At 38.0% G+C, this 21,299-nt stretch overlaps 1 protein-coding gene across 2 annotated transcripts; it reads left to right on the top strand.

Annotated features, from left to right (window-relative positions):
- The first annotated feature begins 1,703 nt into the window (after positions 1–1,703).
- LOC136677159 (ubiquitin-protein ligase E3B-like) lies at positions 1,704–18,385 on the top strand. Of its 2 annotated transcripts, XM_066654596.1 has the most exons (26): positions 1,704–1,865; positions 2,149–2,348; positions 2,892–3,009; positions 3,382–3,441; positions 3,526–3,630; positions 3,751–3,847; positions 4,231–4,316; positions 5,016–5,098; positions 5,255–5,360; positions 5,459–5,579; positions 5,752–5,929; positions 6,887–7,056; positions 7,398–7,565; positions 7,712–7,883; positions 8,085–8,203; positions 8,399–8,513; positions 8,836–8,935; positions 9,093–9,212; positions 9,399–9,575; positions 9,923–10,171; positions 10,793–10,858; positions 10,971–11,029; positions 11,609–11,791; positions 12,398–12,509; positions 13,034–13,126; positions 13,800–18,385. In XM_066654596.1, the coding sequence occupies exons 2-26, from the start codon at positions 2,188–2,190 to the stop codon at positions 13,989–13,991; spliced, it is 3,210 nt and encodes a 1,069-aa protein (XP_066510693.1). In that variant the 5' UTR covers positions 1,704–1,865; positions 2,149–2,187; the 3' UTR covers positions 13,992–18,385. The 2 variants fall into 2 exon arrangements, with proteins under 2 accessions (XP_066510693.1, XP_066510694.1); XM_066654597.1 differs by lacking the exons at positions 12,398–12,509; positions 13,034–13,126; positions 13,800–18,385 and having other exon boundaries at positions 10,975–11,029; positions 11,609–11,736.
- Positions 18,386–21,299: the final 2,914 nt, after the last annotated feature.

Here is a 21,299-nt window from a genome sequence, read left to right as displayed (position 1 = left end):
CAGCAGTACTGAAAATAGTAGCTAGAGTACTTGGAAGTTCTGCAACAAAAGGCTCTAAATGTTGGGGTATATTTTTACCCTTCTTGGCCTTGGGTGTGGTTTTCTAGGCTGTTGTGCAGCTACTGCAGAATGATCTATTTAGATTATACAACCTGGAACAGTAATGGGTGAACCTAAACAGACGATAAATTCATGCATTATTTAATAATATAACTCTTTATAAGGAGTCCAAAACCCTGCATTATGATCACAGTGGGAACGTTTATTTTGCGGTCTGGTGTTCCCTTTCGGTGAGGTCTGGTGCTGCACCCGCGCAGGATTACAGGTAGCAGTGTTTTTAAAGACACTCTTCTGTGTTTTGTTGAAAAAGAAGCCTTTAAACGCGCTTCTACGACTTTATTTCATAAATCACACTTTGTTCTTACCACAGCTCATACACGCTAATGTTTTCGATGCATGACAGCCGTGTTTTGTCCTACTGAAAGCGTTTAAAATCGTTAGCTTCTCCTGCTAATGTGCTAGCCAGGTTGTTTACTTGTTTACTGTTTATTCGGAGTTGTGTACAACCCGGGAATGAGTGCAGTCTAAATGCAGCAAGGCGCTGTGTTTTTTCTTCTTCATAGAAGCGGTTGTTACTTCGTTAAAAGAACGAAAATATCATCATAAAAGTGTTGTGTTCAGCCGAGTGTTCAACCTGTGCCAGTATGAATGAGATATAAACTCTACTTCTTTAATTCACTCTTATGCATTATTATCCGAGTTGCTGTCTGCGTAAATACAGCGGTTTAATTAGAATTTGTGACTGAGAATTTAATGAGCATGAAATTCATGGTTTTATCACGTTACAATTATCCAGTTGTTGATGTTTAGACGCTAGAAGAGTTCATGATTGAAATGAGCAGTGCGTGTCATGGCTGAGGAATTCTGTTTTGACGCTGCAGTGCTCTAAACACGAGTCTTAAACAGGAGACTTCAGAGAGCCATGGTTTCTGATGTCATAAATCTAAAAAACAATCCTGCCCGAATGGGGGATGGGGCTTTTGAGATGCATGCAAGTGGTGGAGGGGTGGGTGGAGAAAGAAGTTTGGACTAATTTAATTTTCCTGGAAATTAGTTCTAAATCTGTATTTTTTAGTAACAGAGATATATTTTTAGATGTTTCTTCATGTATGTTTTTAAATATTTAAAAATGTTTCACACACCTATTGAGTGATATTGTAAAATTGTATGTTGTTTTTATACTTTAATTTTAGGTTAATTTTTTTCCTCTGAAATTTACAATGTTTTACTGATCTCCACTGTTCACATCTCTTCTTATAAAATAGAAATAAAACAATTAGTGGCCACAAATGACTTGGGCATGTGTATGACATAAGTAAGTAATGCCCAAACTTAGCAAGGTTTGGGAATTGCTATAAAAATTCCCTATGACTTCACTATGACTTAGGCATGTTGCTCTAACACCTAAAGTCAGGTCTAACTCTCAAAGCTACATTAGTTAATTCCCACATTTAGGCCTCAACTTCACTATCAGTGATCTCACTGTCAAGCCTCAACCATCACAACCTATTTATCTAATTCCATCACTTTAGTTAGTTGTGGCCATACATTATTTCTATTCTTAATTTTATTTGTAATTTTTAAAATATATGATTAATTTCACAAACAATGCTCTGTAATATTTTTTTGTTTCAAGCAGAATTAACACTGATCCAGTGGGTTTGGAAAAAGAAGTTTGCTTCAGGTTCTGTTTGTCTGTGTTGACGCTGATGGACTGGAAGGCCTCTGTCTGTGAAGAAGTGGACTTTCGGTAGCTGCTCTTATGAGCTTCAGAAAAATAGAAGCCATAGATTTACCTCTAGAAGGTGAGACAAGGGTCAGAACATTTTATCATGAACTAGCTGTAGTGGATAATATTACAAAGATGAAAACACCAAACACGTGAATGGGTGAATCCTTTTGTTTATGTGCATTTAAGATCTGAAGTCTTTTACAATCAGTAATTCAGTGCAGTAATAAGATCACAGTGTCATTGCAAATCCCTGCAGTTTAGATATGTTTATAAACGGAACCCTGAGTGCACAGGTGTATATTGTGTATATTATATGTGTATTCCATTTAAACACTTCTGATATTTGAAATAAGCAGCTGATCTTTGACCCGTGGAGCCACTGTCCAGAGTGAAAGATGTTCAGTGCCACGCAGACGTCCAAATCTCAGTTTCTGGACAAAGCTCGACTGGCGCGGGAGGAGAGGAAGGGACAAAAGGAGAAAGAGCGAGCAGCCACTCAGATCCAGGCTCTGATCCGCAGGTTCCTCTGCCGCTGTAGACTGCAGAGAGAAATCAGGTGTTCTATTAATTTCATTCCAAATCTGAATTTCTCCCTTCAACTAATGCTTGTTTCTAATCTACAGTAGAACATTTTAGAAACTTGGGGAAAAATATTCTGAACAATTGTTGGCCAAATGCAGTTTCCTTGCTTCATTGTACCCCAAATGGAGCTTGGTATCACAGTGGTCAAGTCTGTTTTTTATTATTGATATAAAAGCAAAACACCTTATAGGACTGGCTTGTAACATACATCTTCACTCACAGCTAGCCCCAAATTCTTTACAAGCTGGTAGGAACACATGTATGGGTGTTATTCAGTGCTTTGCCTCAAAGACACTGTATGCATTTGTGTTATCATTTATTTTAGTTATATTAATGACACCGTATGCCATCAGTACAGTGGAAGTTTTAACTCATTTAAAATTGAACAAATGTTTGTCTCTCAGCCAGACAGTTTATCTGTGTTATGTTCATATTTATAGATGAAAGTGTTTGTTCCTTGTGTGTTATTGAACTGTTTTAAAGTCTTTACTAATATTCTGTGTTCTCAACATTTCAGAAAAGAGGTTGATGACTTTTTTGCGACGACTGAAGCAGGGACCACAAAACGAAATGCACTGTCCATCTTTAAAATCGCAAGAAAATTATTATTCATATTCAGTAAAGATGATAAATTGGTAGGTGTCATCAGATCTTTTGATGGAATTTGATCTTTTTATTGTTTGAAACATGCACTGTTTATAGATCCACACTCTGATCATTGTTCAGATAGTGTTCGGAATATGAATTGATTTCTCCCAAAAAAAGCAACATTACAACAGAAGGACAGAACATGAATTCTTTTTAATAATGAGTTAATTTTACTAGGTTTTAACTTAAAAATGTTTGACCTTTTCTGTGGTGATGATTGTCATGACGTTTTGACACCGTTTAAACTGTTTTTACATTAATCAATGATGAATGACAAACATGGAGACACAAGTATTGTTCTGTACTGATGCCTCACGTTCTGTTCCAAAGTTAAAGAAAGTATTTGTTTTCTGCTGCAGAGGTTTGAGAAGCTCTGTCGAACTATTCTGAGCAGCATGGAAGTTGAAAATGAGCCTAAAGTGAGTATTTCATATAAAACATGGTTGCATCAGCTCCATTTCTAAATGACTGCTGTTTATTTGATTGTGTGTCTGCTCTTCTAGGTGTGGTATGTTTCTCTGGCTCTTTCTAAAGACCTCACCATCCCCTGGCTCAAACAGATCAAGGATGTACTCTGGGTCTCCTGTGAGTTCCTGAAGAAGCTGAAGGTATTTTCTCTTTGTAAATGTTGTGCTGCATGAAATACAACTGCTTTCTAAGAGTTCGACCACATTATGACAAGTTATTCGGAGTCTGGTAGATCAGATATATATTTTTTCTATTTGAAGCCGGACATTCTGCAGGAAAACAAACTGGTGACCCTCTACCTGACGATGCTCATCACCTTCACAGATACATCGACATGGAAAATTATAAGAGGGAAAGGTTAGTGCTGGTGTCATCGAATAGCAGAACATTACCCATGTTTTCTCTGACTCCAACATATAATTTGATTAATATATTTGGTAAATATAATAAGACAAATATATCTGGGATTCGTTAAATAAATTATTTTGTGAGTGAATGATCTAAAAATCAGGCTCGTGAATCTCTGATGTTTTGTTAGAGCTCGTCACTACTTTGGTTAAAACATACAGATAATGTGTTAATCCTGTTAAATAAGTGTAAATGCAGTACTGTGTGGGAAATGTTGAATAATAATCATAATATTCATAGTGTTTAGTCACCATTTTAAAACATGACATGGGATGCACATCATGAAAACAGCTTGTGTTGTAATATGATGTTTTTATGGGTTTATCTTCCAGGAGAAGCTCTGAAACCTGCGTTAAACAGAATCTGTGAGAACATCATGGGCCACCTTAACCAGAAGGGGTTCTACTCTGTTTTACAGGCACGGATATTTTAAATATATTGACTTAAATGTGCTTTGTGTTGCTGTATGTGGGCTTTCACAATCAGTTATATTGTTATTACTGAGAGAAAAATAAAATACTAAATAAAAGGACAAAAAACAGGACCAAACGGAACAAAAACTAATCATGAAGAGCATTTAAAGATTTCCTCATCTGGAAAAAGACAAAGACCCTTTCACAAAGATGTTAAAAATTTAAATTTTGCGTAAAATGAAAGTGCAGATACGAAATGTATATAAAATGTCTCAGCTGGGACTGCTATGTTAGAATAAAGATAATTTACTAATGTAAGCCTTAAAGTCACAGTAAGGCTGGAGGGAGAGCTCCTATTAAAACGTTATGGCTGTTTTGTTTGGTCCATAAATACACACACACATTCAAAGTGGACCTCAGAAAAAAATTATTTAATTAAGTATAATATAGGATTTAAAAGACATATCTTCAATCTGATTTGCAAATATTCACTGAAGATTTATAAGTTCTTCTTCATTTCATTTATTTGTTTTTCTATTAAATTTAAATATGTTTTTTGTTAATATTTTCTTAAGTAAATAGGTTCAAGGAAATGTAATTAAGAAATTGTGATTGACAGCCTTTACTGCATTAGTGTGAGCTGTTTTATTTTTCATTTGTCTACTGTTTACTACTGTATTTCCTCCTCTCTGTTCTGGATGTAGATTTTATTGACCAATGGTCTGGCCCGGTCAAGGCCCTCGCTGTCCAAAGGCACACTTACCGCCATTTTCACTCTCTCCCTCAGGTTAGTTACCATGGAAACGACACTTTCAAAATATAAATGGCAGCTGATATTTTTTCACTGTATTAAGAGATGGATGGAGTTTTATTTAGACAGCACGTTTATTTTATATATAGTATGTACTTCATTGGATATGTGTGTGTTTGGTGTTTGTTTTAGGCCAGTTATAGCAGCTCATTTCTCCGATAATCTGCTGAGGTCTTTCCTGATCCACATCATGTCTGTCCCTGCTGTCATCTCCCACCTCAACACACTTACTCCAGATGTAAGAACACACTCTTGCACACTCCACTGTATCCATTCTGTCACTCATTTAAAGAAACTGATTTTGTGTGTGTGTGTGTGTGTGTGTCTTAAATGCAGTGTATGATCACTATCCAGATTCATGATCTCATGCGTAAGTTCATCTTGTTCCTCAGTCGTGAGGAGCAGTGTTTGGACATTTGTGTGTGTCTGGAGGGAAGCCACACACTCTGCTTACTTGGTAAGACTCACTGTTTGTTTGTGTGTGTAGTTTTGAATATCTAGAACTGAACACAGAGTTTGTATGTAACCTTTTACAGACCTTTATTGTTATCATCAGTAGGTGGGACTGTTTTTATTTGTTAATAATTTAAAGCTTTAAATCTATGCTGTGTGTGTCTGTGTGTTTGCAGGTAACCTGATACAGCTGGGCTATGTGAATGTAAAGGTGCTGGAGCAGGAGGCTGGTCACTTTGTGAAGGATCTGACGGAGATGTTGTCGTACTGTCAGAGATACGTCTCTCAGAAGAAGTCCAACCTCACACACTGGCACCCGGTGCTGGGCTGGTTCTCTCAGACTGTGGACTATGGGTACATCATATTTACACCAAACATTCTAGAGCTCTATTTATTTAATGGTTCTGGGTTTCTCCCCTGTGTACATTTAAAATTGATGATGCGTGGTGCTTGTCGTACATGGTTTGGTACCAATTTAGAATAAGACTACACTTACAGATTTATTAATGGTTTAAATCTGTTTATTAATAGTTATTAATTATGTTGTTAATACATTGATAGTAATTAATAATAATAATAAAGAGATAGAGAGGGCAACAGGCATCTGTTATTTGCCAAAGATTGAACCCACATCCATCGACACTGTTAAACTTCAGATCTTGCCAGATACCGACCTTACGTTGTCTTCTCCCTCAGTTGACATTAACCCTGTTGGCTTCATCACATATTTGTAAATAGGTTTAAGTATTTTAGGAGTTAACTACCAACAGCGTTCACATTCTCAGGTCTGTGCTTATTCTTTACCGAGATATTTTCTTTAAGTTCTCTGACACTTTAAGTTTTACCTATGTGTTAAAATTAATATGAATGACTTTTTTTATATAAATGAGTGTTTACAACATATAAATGAGTGTTTACAACATATAAATGAGTGTTTACAACCTAATTAATAACAATGTAATAAACAGGTTTGTAGTGTAGTCTTATTTTAAAGTGGTACCCATGGATTATTATAGGTTTTGACAAACTTTCTTCTAAAATGAAGGATATTAATCCGTTCTACTAGTCCACTGGCCAACACTGGGGGCATTTTAACACCCATGCCAGCGCAATGAAACTGACATAAACATAATTAATATCAGTGCAATGGCTGAAAGCAGAAATGGAACCCAATAGGTTAGTCATAGTGTCAGCATAGCATATCTCTCTGTGTCCCCCTCCTTCTCTCTCGTTGTACATTTATAAATGTGCAGATGACAGGTTGAATGCAGTAATAACCTTTCAGTAATAACCCATATGTCTGTGACCCAGGCTGAACGAGTCCATGCCGCTGGTGACAAAGCAGCTACAGTGTTTATGGGGAGTTCCTGTGATCTGTACACTCTTCTGTGACGTCCTCAGCAAAAAACTTGAAGTCCAGGAACCCATGCCTTCTCCTTCTCCTCAAGCAAACACACTACAGAACAACCTGCCTGTTAAAAGTGAGTAGAAAAATTATTCTACAAGAGAAGTTCAGCCCAGTGAGTTTTCTAATGGGCTTTTTTAGAGAATTCACAAGCCACGTCTTTCACACATTTACATCTCTTTAGTCTACAGTAGTTTATACCCACCCCTTCACACTAAGGTATAAGGAGTGTTTTAGTCAGGACTGATTATTTTAGGCACAACACAGTAACAAAAACAGTCTGTTTAATTCTGTAAATAGCTGTTAGAGAATGATTGTGTAAAATTAGTTGAGGGTGATTTTTGTTCAGTAAAGCCACAGTAAGATGTAGGATACCGACTCTTATATTCTCCTCTCTTTCTCTCTCTTCTGCTGTAGATCTGTTTAAGCGTGCGTTCCAGAAGTCAGCGTCAGTGCGGAACATCCTGAAGCCAGTGGGGGGGAGGAGAGTGGACTCTGCGGAGGTGCAGAAAGTGTGCAGTGTGTGTGTACTGTATCAAACAGCCCTCACAACACTCACACAGATTCGCCTGCAGATCCTTACAGGTAACACACACATACACACACACAAACGAACATATGTTTGTCATATTATCTATTTAAGTGATACTAATTAAAGGGAAGCAGCATTATTCTCTAGCCTCTGTAACTGTCTCACTGTTAAAGTATATTTGTGTGTGTGTTTTGCAAAGGTTTGACATATCTGGATGATCTTCTACCAAAGCTGTGGGCCTTTATCTGTGAGCTTGGTCCTCAAGGGGGGCTCAAACTCTTCTTGGAATGTCTAAATAATGACACGGACGAATCCAAGCAGCTGCTGGCCATGCTCATGCTGTTCTGTGACTGCTCCAGGCACCTCATAACGTTAGTGTCACATATAAATATATATACACACACACACACACACTCTCTCTCTCTCTGCCTCTTTTTGTGCACTTATTTTTTACAACCATAAAAAAGTGGTTACAGAAAATGACTGAATGAATATATGTGAACCCTTTTTAAAATGTGTGCCTTGATTCATGTACCGACAGCAAATCCTGTCCTGTTTGTGTTTCCTCACAGAATTCTGGATGATATTGAGGTTTATGAGGAGCAGATTTCTTTTAAAATGGAGGAACTCATCACCATCTCCTCCTTCCTCAACACATTTGTGTATAAAATGATCTGGGATGGCATTCTGGGTATGTTTACTGAGTCCTGCACTTGAATACGGCTCACTAAGGAAACTGTTTTGTTGTAGACAGTGATATGATTTCTGTTGTCATGCTAGCTAATGTTTTACAAGAGGTCAAATAGTTTTGAGGAGATGTTTAAAAACAGACAAATTTAATCTGTTCAAAAACATTTACTTTGTGTTTATTGTATGTTTGATATAGAGAATGCAAAGGGGGAGAAGCTGGATCTGTTCCACAGTGTACACGGCTGGCTGATGGTGCTTTATGAGAGAGACTGCCGCCGGAGGTTCACCCCTGACGAACACTGGCTTCGCAAGTCAGTAACAACCCCTCTATAGACACTGTGCATTATGAATAGCAGAAAATTACCATACACTCTAAAAATGACTCTGGATCTTATTCTGTTAATCTCTTGTTAGATGTTAACTTAGAGCAGGCTATGGGCCCTTAAAAGAAGCCCTCAGTTTCAATTAATGTAGGAAATACCTTCAAACTCGTGAAACACAATTTGGTGATAGTTCCTGACCACTGCTGTTAAAATTCATTAAAAATATATATGCCTTTAAAAAACTAACAACTTATTTTTATATAGAATTTATGTTTAGTAAAGTATGTACTTTTTCCTGTGTTTGACTTAGGGACCTGAAGCCCAGTCTGCTGTTCCAGGAGCTAGAGAAAGGAAAAAAGAGAGCCCAGCTTCTGCTGCAGTATATCCCCCATGTCATCCCTCACAAAAACGTCAGTCACACACTAGATACATCATACAGCCTTCATACAGTATTTCATTTAAAATTAATTGAATTAATTTAAAATTCTTTGATGTTTTGTATCTTTCTGGGCTAAGCTAAATTTCTTTTGAAAAATGGTACATGTGGTTGTATTTATCTCCAATCAGAGGGTGCTGCTGTTCCGGAACATTGTTACAAAGGAGAAGGAGACACTGGGCTTGGTGGAAACAAGCTCTGCCTCCCCACATGTTACTCACATAACTATCCGCCGCTCACGCATGCTGGAGGTCAGTTTAATACTGTAACTCACTCACTCTTATTTAGCAGAGTAAAGATTCACCACAAGAGGGTGCTATTGCTATACAAATATTTTTTTGGCCTTCATTAAAGTATAAATGTCAGGATTCTGCACTATAAAGTATTTTTACATGTAAATATGTTTCATTTTTATATGTTTTCTTTTCTCTCTCCAGGATGGTTATGACCAGTTGCGTAGGCTACCTGTGAACTCCATTAAGGGTGTGATCCGTGTGAAGTTTGTAAATGATCTGGGAGTGGACGAGGCTGGGATTGATCAGGACGGAGTTTTTAAGGAGTTTCTAGAGGAGATCATTAAGAAAGTCTTCAACCCAGCGCTCAACCTGTTCAAGGTGTTTATTTATCTTTGCTTAGGATTCATTTCTATTCGTGCATTCACACAAAAACATAATGAAAACATCTTTTTTACATTTGAGTAATTACAAAAATATACCCTGCTTTGATTAACTAAAGAAAATATATATTTATTTGTTTGATATTGTTATAACTGGGGAGTTGATTTTTAATGATTTAATCATTTATGTACGCTGTTGTTTTATTTACTCTCAGTTTACTACTCTCAGTTCTCTATTCTGATGTGTTTGAATCTGGCATTTATTTGATGTCAATAAAAGCACTTTTGAATTGGGTAAATATGTGTAGCACTTTTGTAATGATCTGTAGCTTTCTCTTCTTGCAGACAACCAGTGGAAACGAGCGACTCTATCCCTCGCCCACCTCTAACATCCACGAGAACCACCTGCAGCTGTTTGAGTTTGTGGGGAAGATGCTGGGGAAGGCCCTGTACGAGGGTATAGTGGTGGACGTTCCCTTCGCCTCCTTTTTCCTCAGCCAGGTCCTGGGACACCACCACAGCTCCTTCTACAGCTCCATCGACGAGCTGCCGTCCCTCGACTCCGAGTTTTACAAGAATCTCACGTCCATAAAGGTCAGAGGATGACCTTCAGTTGTGTCTATTCAGGAAGCACAACACAATGGGCCAGTCTCTCAGACAGGAATTAAGCCTTTTGGTGGACTACATAAGATTCTGCATTGAAAGAAAAATGTAGGCCACGACCAGCTAATATCCCTGTCTGGTTAACCATTCTCATTTATGTTTACATTTATTTGAATAAACTCATTATTAATTGAAACTTATATATATTACTGGCACAAACCTACATTTAAAAAAGGTTAAATTAAGAAATAATCACACATATATATACACATATATATATGTGTATGTATATACTTCCACACACTGTCCACTCTCTGCATTGTTGCCTAATATTGATGGAAACAGATAGAGGGCGCTGTTGAATTACCTTATGCACCTATAACCTTGGTGTGTGAATCAAGCTTGACACACTTGAATACAAATTAAACCTCTGTCTGTTCTGACAAGTAATCCCCTCCTGTTTTGTGGTAGCTCCCTTTTTGTTTTAGTTTTTTCTTTATGTTTGAGTGTGTGCTATAGTTTCACATAAATTCTACATGATCTCATTATATACTCTCCTGATCTACACAAGAGAAGTTAATTTGTGTGTCTATGTGTGCTATTGATTTCCAGCGCTACGATGGGGATGTGAGTGATTTGGGGCTGACCTTGTCGTATGATGAGGATGTCATGGGACAGGTAAACAATATCGGCTCCATTTTCTCCAAACTCATGACACACATGAAGCCTGTGTGTCTCACACTGTGATTTCTCTCTCTCTCTCTCTCTCTCTCTCTCTCTCTCTCCATAGTTAGTGTGTCATGAGCTGATTCCAGGTGGGAAGACTATGCCTGTCACTAATGAAAACAAGTGAGTCCTTTTATACTCTGAGTTTAGTATCTGATGTTAATGCGGAGCCCAGAGGGGTTTTATTTTATTTCTCCCCAATTTGAGATGTAAACACTACCTGCCCAATTATATTATCTTAGCTAACACATTGATTAGCATCACACTGAGTGGTGAGAGTCAGCCATCCTCAAAAGAGAGAAAGAGAAAGCAAGAGATTTTCATTGTTTATTGTTCTGAATACAGAGTTCCCTTTTTAGAAGCTAGTCTTCGTTGTTCAGAGGGATCAATGCTTTAATGCCTCTTTAGAAAAGTCACAGTTTAATCATCAGCTAATTTTGTCATGAATTCTCAGTTTTTCTACTCGTACTAAACCTAGCTCCTATCTCTGACTGAGGAGAGGCCTAAACCTGTCAAACTGAAAGCCATGTTAATGTTTCAGATATTTTTTTTCATTCATACAGCTAGTAAAATTATAATGGACTCTTTGCATTACAAAATATGGATGTTTAGTTAAAAAACTGAAAAGTAAAAGGGAATCTAACATTTTTCTCAATTTGCTGCTTTAAGTTTGATTGAGTTCTTTTCTTTCCGTTTCTGAAGGATCAGCTACATCCACCTGATGGCTCATTTCCGGATGCACACACAGATAAAGGACCAGACCGGAGCATTTATCCGGGGCTTCCGAAGCATCATTAACCCTGAGTGGCTGCACATGTTCTCCACGCCCGAGGTGCAGAGACTCATCTCTGGGGACAACGCAGAGATCGACCTGGATGACCTCAAGTATGTCCAGAATTAATATGAAATGATGGGTATTCAAATCATATCAGACATTAATAGAAACTAATTGATATCAAACTGTTGTCACTGATTTAAGCTGGAGATTACAAGAGGTGGGTATAGAATCAAGTGTTTATACTTTGGTAAAATAATGACTGCAGTGAAATACCTTCCCAAAAAAGAACCTGAGTGGAACTTCTTAGGACATCTAGCATCTATCAAGACTGTGATGTTTGCACCTCTATTTTCTTATAATTTGGATCATTCATTTGGATCATTTGTAAAATATAAAAATAAAGCTCCAAAGTAGCACAGCAACAACACACTCTCAGTTAAAGTAATAACAGCTTATATTGTATACAGCTTTATATTGTTTGTGGTTCAGTTTATTTTGACTCTGAGCTTTGAAGACCTTTACTCATTTTACACGATATAATCACCTTTTTACACTATAAAATGATGATTGTTCTTGTTCTCTCACCCAATGTTTCAGCACTGTATGTCACTAATGCTGTATTCAGTTCTGCATTACAAGGCTGTCCTATGACTTTCTATAATAAAGCGCTGGTGTGGCTGTAGATGGTTTATTTTCTCTCTCTCTCCCACTAGGAAGCACACTGTGTATTATGGAGGTTTCCACAGCAGCCACAGGGTGATCATCTGGCTTTGGGACATTCTGTCCAGTGACTTCACTCCTGAAGAGAGAGCCATGTTCCTCAAGGTACAGTAATGCGCTGCTGCACACACTAAACGTTATATGTAGAATGCCCAGTGATGTTTCAAACTATTTCAGTACCTTTTTAATTTTCTTATGAGTTGCTTATTGCTTGATTATTTACAATTAGTCTCTATGACTAACACTTGTAGCCAGATGAGTGAATTCAGTTACATAATAATTGCACATTTGCTGTCACATATCCACAGTCTGTATAATCTCCATAGAAGCATTGTGCCGGGGAACACTGGAACTTTTCTCTGAATTAATTGAATTTACTTCAGAGATCAGTTTTGTTAGAGGTCAGTTGCAGAGGTATTTTTGATCCAGAACTGACTTTTACATGTCTGTATCTGACCTCATTAATGCTCTAATGGCTGAATGCCATCAAACTGTTATTACAATGATCCTGTGAAAGTGTGAAGCAGAGATCAACAGAACTAAACCTGTCTATGTTTAGTCTTTAGTCTGTTTATAATGTAAATGTATTATTTGTTGTTGATGCTGTTGCTGTGATGGTGGTGTTACAGTTTGTCACCAGCTGTTCCAGACCTCCTCTGCTGGGCTTTGCATACCTCAAACCCCCCTTCTCCATCCGCTGTGTGGAGGTCTCCGATGACCAGGTCAGAGCAACACAAACACACACCCATTTAAGGCAGATACATGAAAGTAATGCTATGTTAGCAATGCCTCTCCAGTAATAATGTGATTTCTGAAGGCCTGTTGCATTAATTTGATTGGTAGAGAATAAAGCTGAGAAACGTTGTAGCAAGTTTAAACATTAGAATAATTTTTGTTGCTCAAATGTGTCTCAAACCCTGTAACCTTCGAGTAGGAACAGTCTCACAGTGGGAGTAGCCTCATGGTCTTTAATACTGTTGGCGAGGGAAAACAATTATGTTATATTCCATTACAGTTTTATCATTTTGACACATGGAGCGCCCTGTGGATTTTGCTTGTAACTCACTCACACACTCACTCCAACACATTTAATTAAAGACTCCACAAGAGGTGCGATTCAGTGCTTCACAATATTAACACGGGGTCGTCCTGTTTTTCAGGTTCAATATTTATGAACGTTGAACTCAAACTTCTGTTTATTTGTCTATTTTAAAACATTTAAAATATGAAAAAAATGTTTTTAAAATGTAAGGTACCTTTTAAAACAAATGAAGGCCTTCAGGCCCAGTGTACAATGGTGGACAAAGTTTTCCTAGGCCCTACCATTCTTTTTTCCTGACAGTGTAATTACATCCGTGTGTGTTTATGTGTTTATGTACATTTGTGTGTGTATAGGACACAGGGGACACTTTGGGCAGCGTGCTGAGGGGTTTCTTCACAATTCGAAAGAAGGAGCCGGGGGGCCGTCTGCCCACTTCATCCACCTGCTTCAACCTGCTCAAACTGCCCAACTACAGCAAGAAGAGCATCCTCCGAGACAAGCTCCGCTACGCCATCAGCATGAACACGGGCTTCGAGCTCTCCTAACACGTACTCACACTCATACTCAACTTTGTGTCCGATATCTGAGTGTGTCCATGACACGTACAGAAACACACTCCCTGCTGTTCCACGTCTCTCTGTAATCTTGAATGATAATGAAGGGATCTTCTCTGCATCTGAAGCCAAAGGAGTTCTACAGGCCTTAGCTACTTCATCCAGGAGACTTTAACTGAAGCTGTTTGTGCGGGAAGTCAATCCATCCACAATGTTACACACACTTTTAGCTGTATGCATTTCTCTCAGCTTCACACCCGAGACTGAAGAAGCCTGTAATATTTCTCACTTCTTCTAAATGGATCAGTCAAAAAGGAAGTTCCTAAAGCCTATTATCCCTTTTTCTCTTCATCGCTAACACTCCTGGACTGTCACATGTTGAGAGGAAAATATGTAAAACTGCTGAAAGTCTATGCCAGTCTTTCTCAGGCCTAAACACGGAGCTGTGCTCTCTCACGCTCTGCAACAGAAAGCAATACACACACAACACAAGCCATGCAACCACTGGACACGGACCAAAACTTGGCCTTCTCTAGAAACTAGAGTCTTTGCTTCTTACTGAAACTTCACAGACACTTTTTGCGTAGCTTTGGAAAAATGTGCAGACGATGAAGTAGCACTAACTCTGGTGACCCCCACAGGAAATAGATAGAATAATAAATTTTTAATATTTCATCCAATATTTCCCCTTAAACACTACAGGACGAGTAAAGTGCGGAGCAGGATGTGTTTTGCACAACGCTGAAAAAGAATTCTTGTTGGGAGTTAGTTTGGCTCATCCACCACAACTTGTATAATAGGTTTTATTGCTAAGAAATTGATGAAATGGTGTTTTATACACACAAAAACATATACAAAATCAGTCATTTTGGCACTAAATATTTCCAGAACAAATCTGTCAAACAAGCAAAAGAATCCATGTAGCTGATGTATTATTATTTTCTTGCTTAAGTATTATTAGTAAAATGATGGTTTTCAAAAATATTGAAGGATGCTAAGAAAGCAATTGTCATTTTTATTAATATTTTCTTAAACAATTTATTCTTTCTTTCGTTTTTCATTTTTCTTACTTTTGCAGTGAGGGTAGTTCGTCATTGAGTGTGTTTTCTGTTTTCCGTTTCATTGATTTCGCATTTTGTTGAGTCATGTTTAGCATATTGCTTTTTACACTATATGGCCAAAAGTATGTAGACTCCTGTCACCTGATATTTCTTCTGAAGTTAAGAATGTTGATCATACTTGTGTTCCTCTTGACTCGTCTGGGAAGGCTTTACTCTAGATGTTGGAACAATGCTGTGAGGATATTATTGTTTTCTGTCATGAGATCATCAGTGTGGGACGATTCCATGGCAAATTCACTAGAAAAGCTGCCTGCAAACGTTTGGACATATAATGTTTGTGCTATGTGGTGCACAGCATCAGTGTGATCTTGCAGTTTGACACGAACAAGCCTGTGACTGCAGCAGAAATGACCCAATCTGTCTTGTCCAGCTTCTCCAATTTAATGAAAGCAAACGGCATCAGATGAACCATGATGTCATCCTGTCTGTCTCCTAGATTATGGAGGGATGAAAAGATGGAAACCACGAAGGCAGGCTTCATATCAATTATGCTTCACCATCTGAGGATAATCCTTTGGTCTAAAAAACCTCTGCCCTGATTATCAATGTAAACCACATCACCTCCACACTGTCCATTCTCTCCTACTTATTCCTAAAGAGTGTCACACTGGAAACAAGCCATACGAGTTTCAGACCAGCTACAGCTTATTCAGAGACTCTCTTTAAAAGGAGGATTCTGAAAAGACTGGACAAAATGTTGGAGGCTCCTCCTTGGTCTTGGGTGAATGGACTGGACAGTTTCTTTTAGTTGTTCTGATGGACGTCCTTGCGTAAAGACTGGACGAGGCATGCCTTAAAGCCTGAAACTGGAGCGTGTCTCCTCTAGCATGATGTCAATGTGTGAGTCAAACCCGTGAACGTACAAGGCTGTTACTGAATTAGAAAACGAGGGCTTGCTTTCTTCCCATTTCAATGCCTGTTTTAACATGCCTTCACCAGCTTGGCTTTGATAGTTCTCCTTGAAGGCATCCTGGAGCCATGTTAAGGGCAGTTTCATGACTTTGTTAACTCAAGTGAAGGGCGTTTTAAAATAGACCTTACAAGGGGTGAGTGACCGGACGGATATACGTGTTCACTTTAGCAGTAGAACTTGGCCAGGATCGACTGCATTCCTAAGTATTTTCCTTTTAACAGTAAACAGAGCTGTTTTATAATCAATAGCAACCAACTACTTCAAAATGCTTAACATTTCAAATCTGAACAACTTTGTTTGCTGGCATTAGGCTGCAGATTGCTCCATCTCTTAAACAACTTTAAACGTACTCTGCTATCTAGCTTAATAGTTAACATGATAAAGGCTACATAGCTAACAACAACAATAAAAGAAGTGAACTATCGTTCAAAAGCAAAATTTATAGCTAGGAAAAGCAGTTGTTCACAAATTTTCATATACATTATGTATATACACTTACTTTCCAGCTAATGAAATGTTGTAATAGTTTTAGTGTATTGAGCTCAGTGTAGTGTTCACTCATAAGTAATGTCTGTTGTTAGCCTGTAGCAGGTTAGCATGTCTGAAAAGTGCCCTCCAAAACCTCCAGTTAAACTCTAAATGTGTGTTTCATAAGAACACATCAAACTAAACCCAGGAAAGGGAGAAGTGTTTTGCTAGTTAGCTTGTTTTTCTTTGTGTGAACTGTTGAGGCAAAGCTGGTGAGGGCGTGTTTAAAAGAGAATTGATAAGGGTCCTCTCTCTTTCAGCACTGTCAGTACTTTTAAAAAAGAAAACTGGTCACACAAGCTTAATTTACTTTACAAGGTTCCTGGAACTCAGTGAGATGCGATAGCTGCATAACCTTGAAAAGAAAGAAAAATCTCATGAGACTTAAATATATCTTAAAGGGCCGGGTGAAGAGCAATACATTTTTCCCCTCAGAAGCACCAGAGTATGCAACATTTCCCCAGGTCAGTGCGCAGTAGCTGCAGTACTGAAGTTACCCTGCACGCTAACCCAATTTTTCTGGCCTTTGTCTGTGTGTATATATTGTACAGTTACCAGTTTAATCACCAGATCACCATCTGTTATTCAAATGAGAACTGTTACACATGAATGGTTCCCAAACCTAACTTGGGGAAACCTTTGCAGTGCACAGACTTCTTCATGTGGTAATTTGACAAAAAAACACATTTATTTTTTCCAGCTATCACTAATAACCCAATTAGTATCTGTTGATACTAAAAGTTGAGTACTGGAGAAAATAAGTAGAGGAAGCTCATCCGAAGCAACGCTTATAAATTTAGGTAAGCTGTTAGCTTATTGCTAACTTGTGGAGTATAAGCTTTCATTGTGGCTTATCTATTAGCCTCATTGCTAAACTAATGAACATGACCAGCTAATGAGTTAAAAGGTTATTAAACTGTAGAGTGCAGAGGTGCCTGAAGTTGAGTTTTGTGAAACATTGCTCTAAACCTATTGGCTTTAAAGGTATCTGCCCTTTTTACCTCAACCCAGCATCAGTCAAAAGTTTGGAAGCGCAAGTTTAGAAAATGTATAAATAAATGGCTGAAAAGGCAACAGTCACTGAGAGTAGGTTTTGTTCAGTGTGAAATGTTCTAGAGAAGCTTACTGGCACTTGACAATGGTAAATAGAACCAGACCTCTGCCTAAAAAGCTCCGCACAAAGTTATTACACAAAGAATTCATTAACACACAGCTGAGAGGTTCATGCAGGAGAAGGAAAAACAATTATTTAAATTTGTCACTATTTTCACACGCCAACATTTCATATGAAACTGATCGGACTTGTGTAGTTCACTGGAAAGTGAACAAGATGGAGATGCCTGGTTCACACCAGTGTGAAATATCTACGGTACACAATTTCACACAAAAACATTGAATGACATGAGAAATGGACAAATGTTAAAAGGAGTATGTGAAGGAGTAACTGAGTAACAAGCCAGTTTCATGTGTGTGTCCAGACTGTTGTCTGTTGCTGCGTATACTCAGATGTTGTGATTTTGTTCGGCCATGTTGACGATGCTGCTCTTTACAAGCCGATGCCATGGGCTTTGGGCTGTAGTCGGAGCTTGTGTGATGAGGCCACTGCTCTGATTTTAATGATGTCATTAAGTCTTTCTCCCTTTTTGAAGTGAAAAATCCAGGACACTTGTTGATCTCTGCACTTGAAAAAAAATGTGTTTCCAACTTGGTAGCACTACATGAACTGCAGAATATTATAGAAATGAAAACGTTTTTCATTGTAAATTTATCCAAGTGTATAGTAACATTTATTCTGTAAAATGTAAACTTAACTACTATCAGTCAATCCTGTAAACATTTGAATATTCTAAAAACCTTTACTAAACAATCAAAGTGTGTGTGTGGCTTATTTTTCTTTTGTTGTAAGGAATGTTACATGAGTGTAAGTTAGAGCTGAACGTGACTGTGAACACATGCTAAACTGGGGAAATAGGATTAACTGTGATGTATTGAATCTTTTCCAGAGAAATAATTTCTTCAGGTTTTTGACTAGGCCATTATTTCATTAGTTCATTATCTGTAACTGCTTATCCAATTCAGGGTCGCGGTGGGCGCAAGGCAGGAATACACCCTGGAGGGGGCGCCAGTCCTTCACAGGGCAACACAGACATTCACACATTCACTCACACACACCTATGAACACTTTTAAGTCGCCAGTCCACCTGCAACGTGTGTTTTTGGACTGTGGGTCCAACCAGAGGAAACCTACGCAGACACAGGGAGAACACATCAACTCCTCACAGTCACCCGGAGTGGGAATCGAACCCACAACCTCCAGGTCCCTGGAGCTGTGTGACTGCGACACTACCTGCTGCACCACCGTGCCACGCCATTATATCAATTATTTACACATATAGTCCCTTCCCATTGAACAAAACCAAATCTCTACTGTCTTTAAACAGTGACATTTTAGTGCAATTTCTATGTACGCGTGAGTTACATGTCAGTTTAGTAAGCGTGTCAGATGTGAAATAAATGATATTGAACAGCCCATATCAATGCATTCAACTGAAAGTTCATCCTCTGTTTGTCTTTATTAGAGCTTGCTTGTTTCTATCATGGTAAGTTATGTGTCTGAAAGAATGTTGAGCTGTGAATAGGCATGAAATTCAAGTACTGCTGAGTCTTGGTATGGCTGTAGATGGGATTGTTTGGACTGTGAGAAGAGAATGCATCCAACTTCTACTTTTAACCATCAGAGGTTTGGCTGCAGATTTGTTTGAAATTCTGATTGTCTCCTGAGAAGAACAAATATTGTAACGAAGCCAGTAAGAAATTCAGATTTGTATTGTGTATATAGTACTGTGACCTTGTACTTGTGTATAATGTGACCTTGAACATCAAGGTCAACCGTTTTTTATAGTCAATAGTTCTACTTGACAATGCAGGGAATGCATTGCAACTGGTGGGATGTTGTCTTTAGCAGCAAAGTAACATAATTCGAGTGTTATGGTTTTCCGAACAAAGCTGTTTATGTAATGACTCCTAATTTCACCGTGTTTTCAGAAGTGCAGGCCTGTAGTGGAGTGTGTGGTCACTCAGTGGTCACTCTTCTGTGGTGTTGCTGAATCTGAGGAGTGAGGAATTCTCCACTGAGTCCATCTCCCAGTCACTGGTTTAAAGCGTTATGGAGGAGAGTGATCTGTAATCTTCTTTTACTGTAAGTATATGTGTTTTCTCTCAGCTCTTCAAATACATTCAAACATTTGGACAGCACTGGTCCATTTAAAAAAAGTGCCATGTAAATATTCCTCTGAGGAAGGCGTATTAACCCTGAAATGACCAACAAATATGCACTGACACATTGCAACACCAAAGCAGTGATATCATCACACTGTTCATCTCTGTAATGTTACATCGCTTATTAATAATAAAACAAATAATACATATAAATAATCTTAAGTTCTGAATGCAAAACAATATATACAATAAATATCTGTTAAATGAAAACAACATTTAGTTCATTAGTCATTACATCTGTAAAAGAAATCTATAAATAAATAAACTAATGAATTATAAAATATAATGTATAATATCATATAATTAATTAATTAATAAAGTAACCAACAAACATTTAAGACATCAAATGAAAAATATAATAGCTGTGTAATTTCATTGAAAACTGTGAAATGTAGAAAAGTGTACAATAGAAGAAATACATGCCTACGACCGCAGTGCACCAGTGTCAATATCTCACAGTATAGTTCTCCCTGTATTATTGCTTAATTATTACAATTAACATATAGAGTATGTATTTAAGTGAAACAAATGAATACTGCTTTTATTACAAGTGGTGTTTAGAGTGGGCTTTACACATACATTCAATATCAGTGCAGTGACTGAGAGCACGAAATGCTGTGATTTTAAATCGGAATGATGACAGGTGTTAAACTGTTTGTCCTGTGCCTGAAATCGGCCTGAAAATATGACCTAGATTGAAAGTTATCTAAACTGATTAAAGTTCTTACTGATGGTAGAGCAGAAAACATGCTGCAAGCCAACATTAACTATAGTGTCAAAAATAGCTTTTTTTTAACTATTGAAATGACTCCCATCACAGCCATCAGATCAGCTGCATTAAAACAGGAAATCAGTTCAGGTTCAGTCTGAAAGAATTCTAAACACTTCAGCTAACAATACAATGAATAAAGTTATGTAACAGAATTAATTTCTTTGACCATTGGACCAGGGTAAATGTAAGTTAGAGTTTGAAAGTGTGTCACACTGCATTCTGTGTCAGTTACTACATCCCAGAATGAGTTGAGTGTGGACACTGTGAGAACAAGAGTTCTCAAACAATCAAGGAAATGTGCACTAGGATTATCTAAATTTTCTTAAAACATAATACAGTCATCGCTCTTATTATAATGAGTTATGAGCACACTTTCCCATTGTACTACATAGGTCTGTGTACTATCTCCTGTCAGTGTTATTTTACAAGAGTTTTTGGGATTTGTTGATTCCTTTTTGGATATGAAGTGTAATATTTGGGTGTTATTATTATTTCTTTAATTTTATGGAAACAGAGCCTTTAATTGAAACTGAAATGTGGCTGATATTAAGTGGTTGTTTTGAGCCCTGCCTCTCTTCCAGGACCCGGACTGGAGAGCCGTGTCACTAGTCAAGTCCCTCAGCCTGCTTCAATACCCAGAAGAGAGCCAGAGCAGCTTTTCACTCTTTACGCACAGTTCCAGACAG

Source organism: Hoplias malabaricus, chromosome X2, assembly GCF_029633855.1.
Source record: "Hoplias malabaricus isolate fHopMal1 chromosome X2, fHopMal1.hap1, whole genome shotgun sequence".
NCBI lineage: Eukaryota > Metazoa > Chordata > Actinopteri > Characiformes > Erythrinidae > Hoplias > Hoplias malabaricus.
This window is presented reverse-complemented; position numbering and strand designations above follow the sequence as displayed.

What these genes read in the sequence shown, in the direction of transcription:
- LOC136677159 (XM_066654596.1), top strand. Translation starts at nt 2,188, where the DNA reads ATGTTCAGTGCCACGCAGACGTCCAAATCTCAGTTTCTGGACAAAGCT. An exon ending in CCACACACTCTGCTTACTTG is followed by an intron (nt 5,580 to 5,751) that starts GTAAGACTCACT and finishes GTGTGTTTGCAG; the next exon opens with GTAACCTGATACAGCTGGGC. An exon ending in TGCTCCAGGCACCTCATAAC is followed by an intron (nt 7,884 to 8,084) that starts GTTAGTGTCACA and finishes GTTTCCTCACAG; the next exon opens with AATTCTGGATGATATTGAGG.